The following is a 644-nucleotide window of genomic DNA, read 5'->3' on the forward strand; positions in this document are numbered from 1 at the left end:
CAAGTACACAGACTCCTCCTCAATGCCAGTTGCAGTCTTCTCATGTTGCAGAGCAAACCTCTCTTTCACAAGAATCTCTCTCTTCAGGTGAGAACTGTATGTGTATCTAGCAGTTTTAAAAGATATTTAGGTTCTAGTATTTTAATTCATTAACATGCGCAGTGAGTTATAACTCAGTGAAGCTCTCTAACACTGTTACGTAGCACGTGTTAAAATTAAGGTTACATCAACCTAATCTCTGGTAATAGACAGTAGTGCTGGTTGTTGCTGAATGCTAAATGATGTTGGGGTAGGTTTTCAGTCTGACCTAAGGAATACTAACCTGATAGGTGGGGTCTTCAGCTGCCTTATTCAACATAAAACAGACCTACTTGACATGGAGATACTGTTAATTTATGTAGCTGACATTAAATTTGAAATTAAACCAGTTCCTAAAAACATCTGAAATATTTTCCAGGATGAAAGAAAGCTGACAACTTAGGGGCCTGGATTTCTAAGACTAATCAAGTGACTCAAGGTCACATAAAACTATTGGTTTTTGTAAGAGGAATCTTCATAGGAATTGTACTAGAAATAGACTGATACTGTGTGAGATCAGTGAGACATACAAAGATTAAGAGCTCCAAAGGCGGTGTATATATATA

At 37.1% G+C, this 644-nt stretch overlaps 1 protein-coding gene across 1 annotated transcript in view; it reads left to right on the forward strand.

The window, feature by feature from the left end:
- Positions 1-87, forward strand: part of LOC104403328 (caprin-2-like) — a gene marked incomplete at its 3' end in the record, with an annotated part of 27,383 nt that extends 27,296 nt beyond the window's left edge. The window contains exon 15 of the mRNA XM_010011424.1: positions 1-87. This exon is cut by the window's left edge and continues 118 nt beyond it. Coding sequence (XP_010009726.1) covers positions 1-87 — 87 coding nt within the window.
- Between the last annotated feature and the right edge of the window lie 557 nt (positions 88-644).

Source organism: Nestor notabilis, unplaced genomic scaffold, assembly GCF_000696875.1.
Source record: "Nestor notabilis isolate BGI_N333 unplaced genomic scaffold, ASM69687v1 scaffold32873, whole genome shotgun sequence".
NCBI lineage: Eukaryota > Metazoa > Chordata > Aves > Psittaciformes > Psittacidae > Nestor > Nestor notabilis.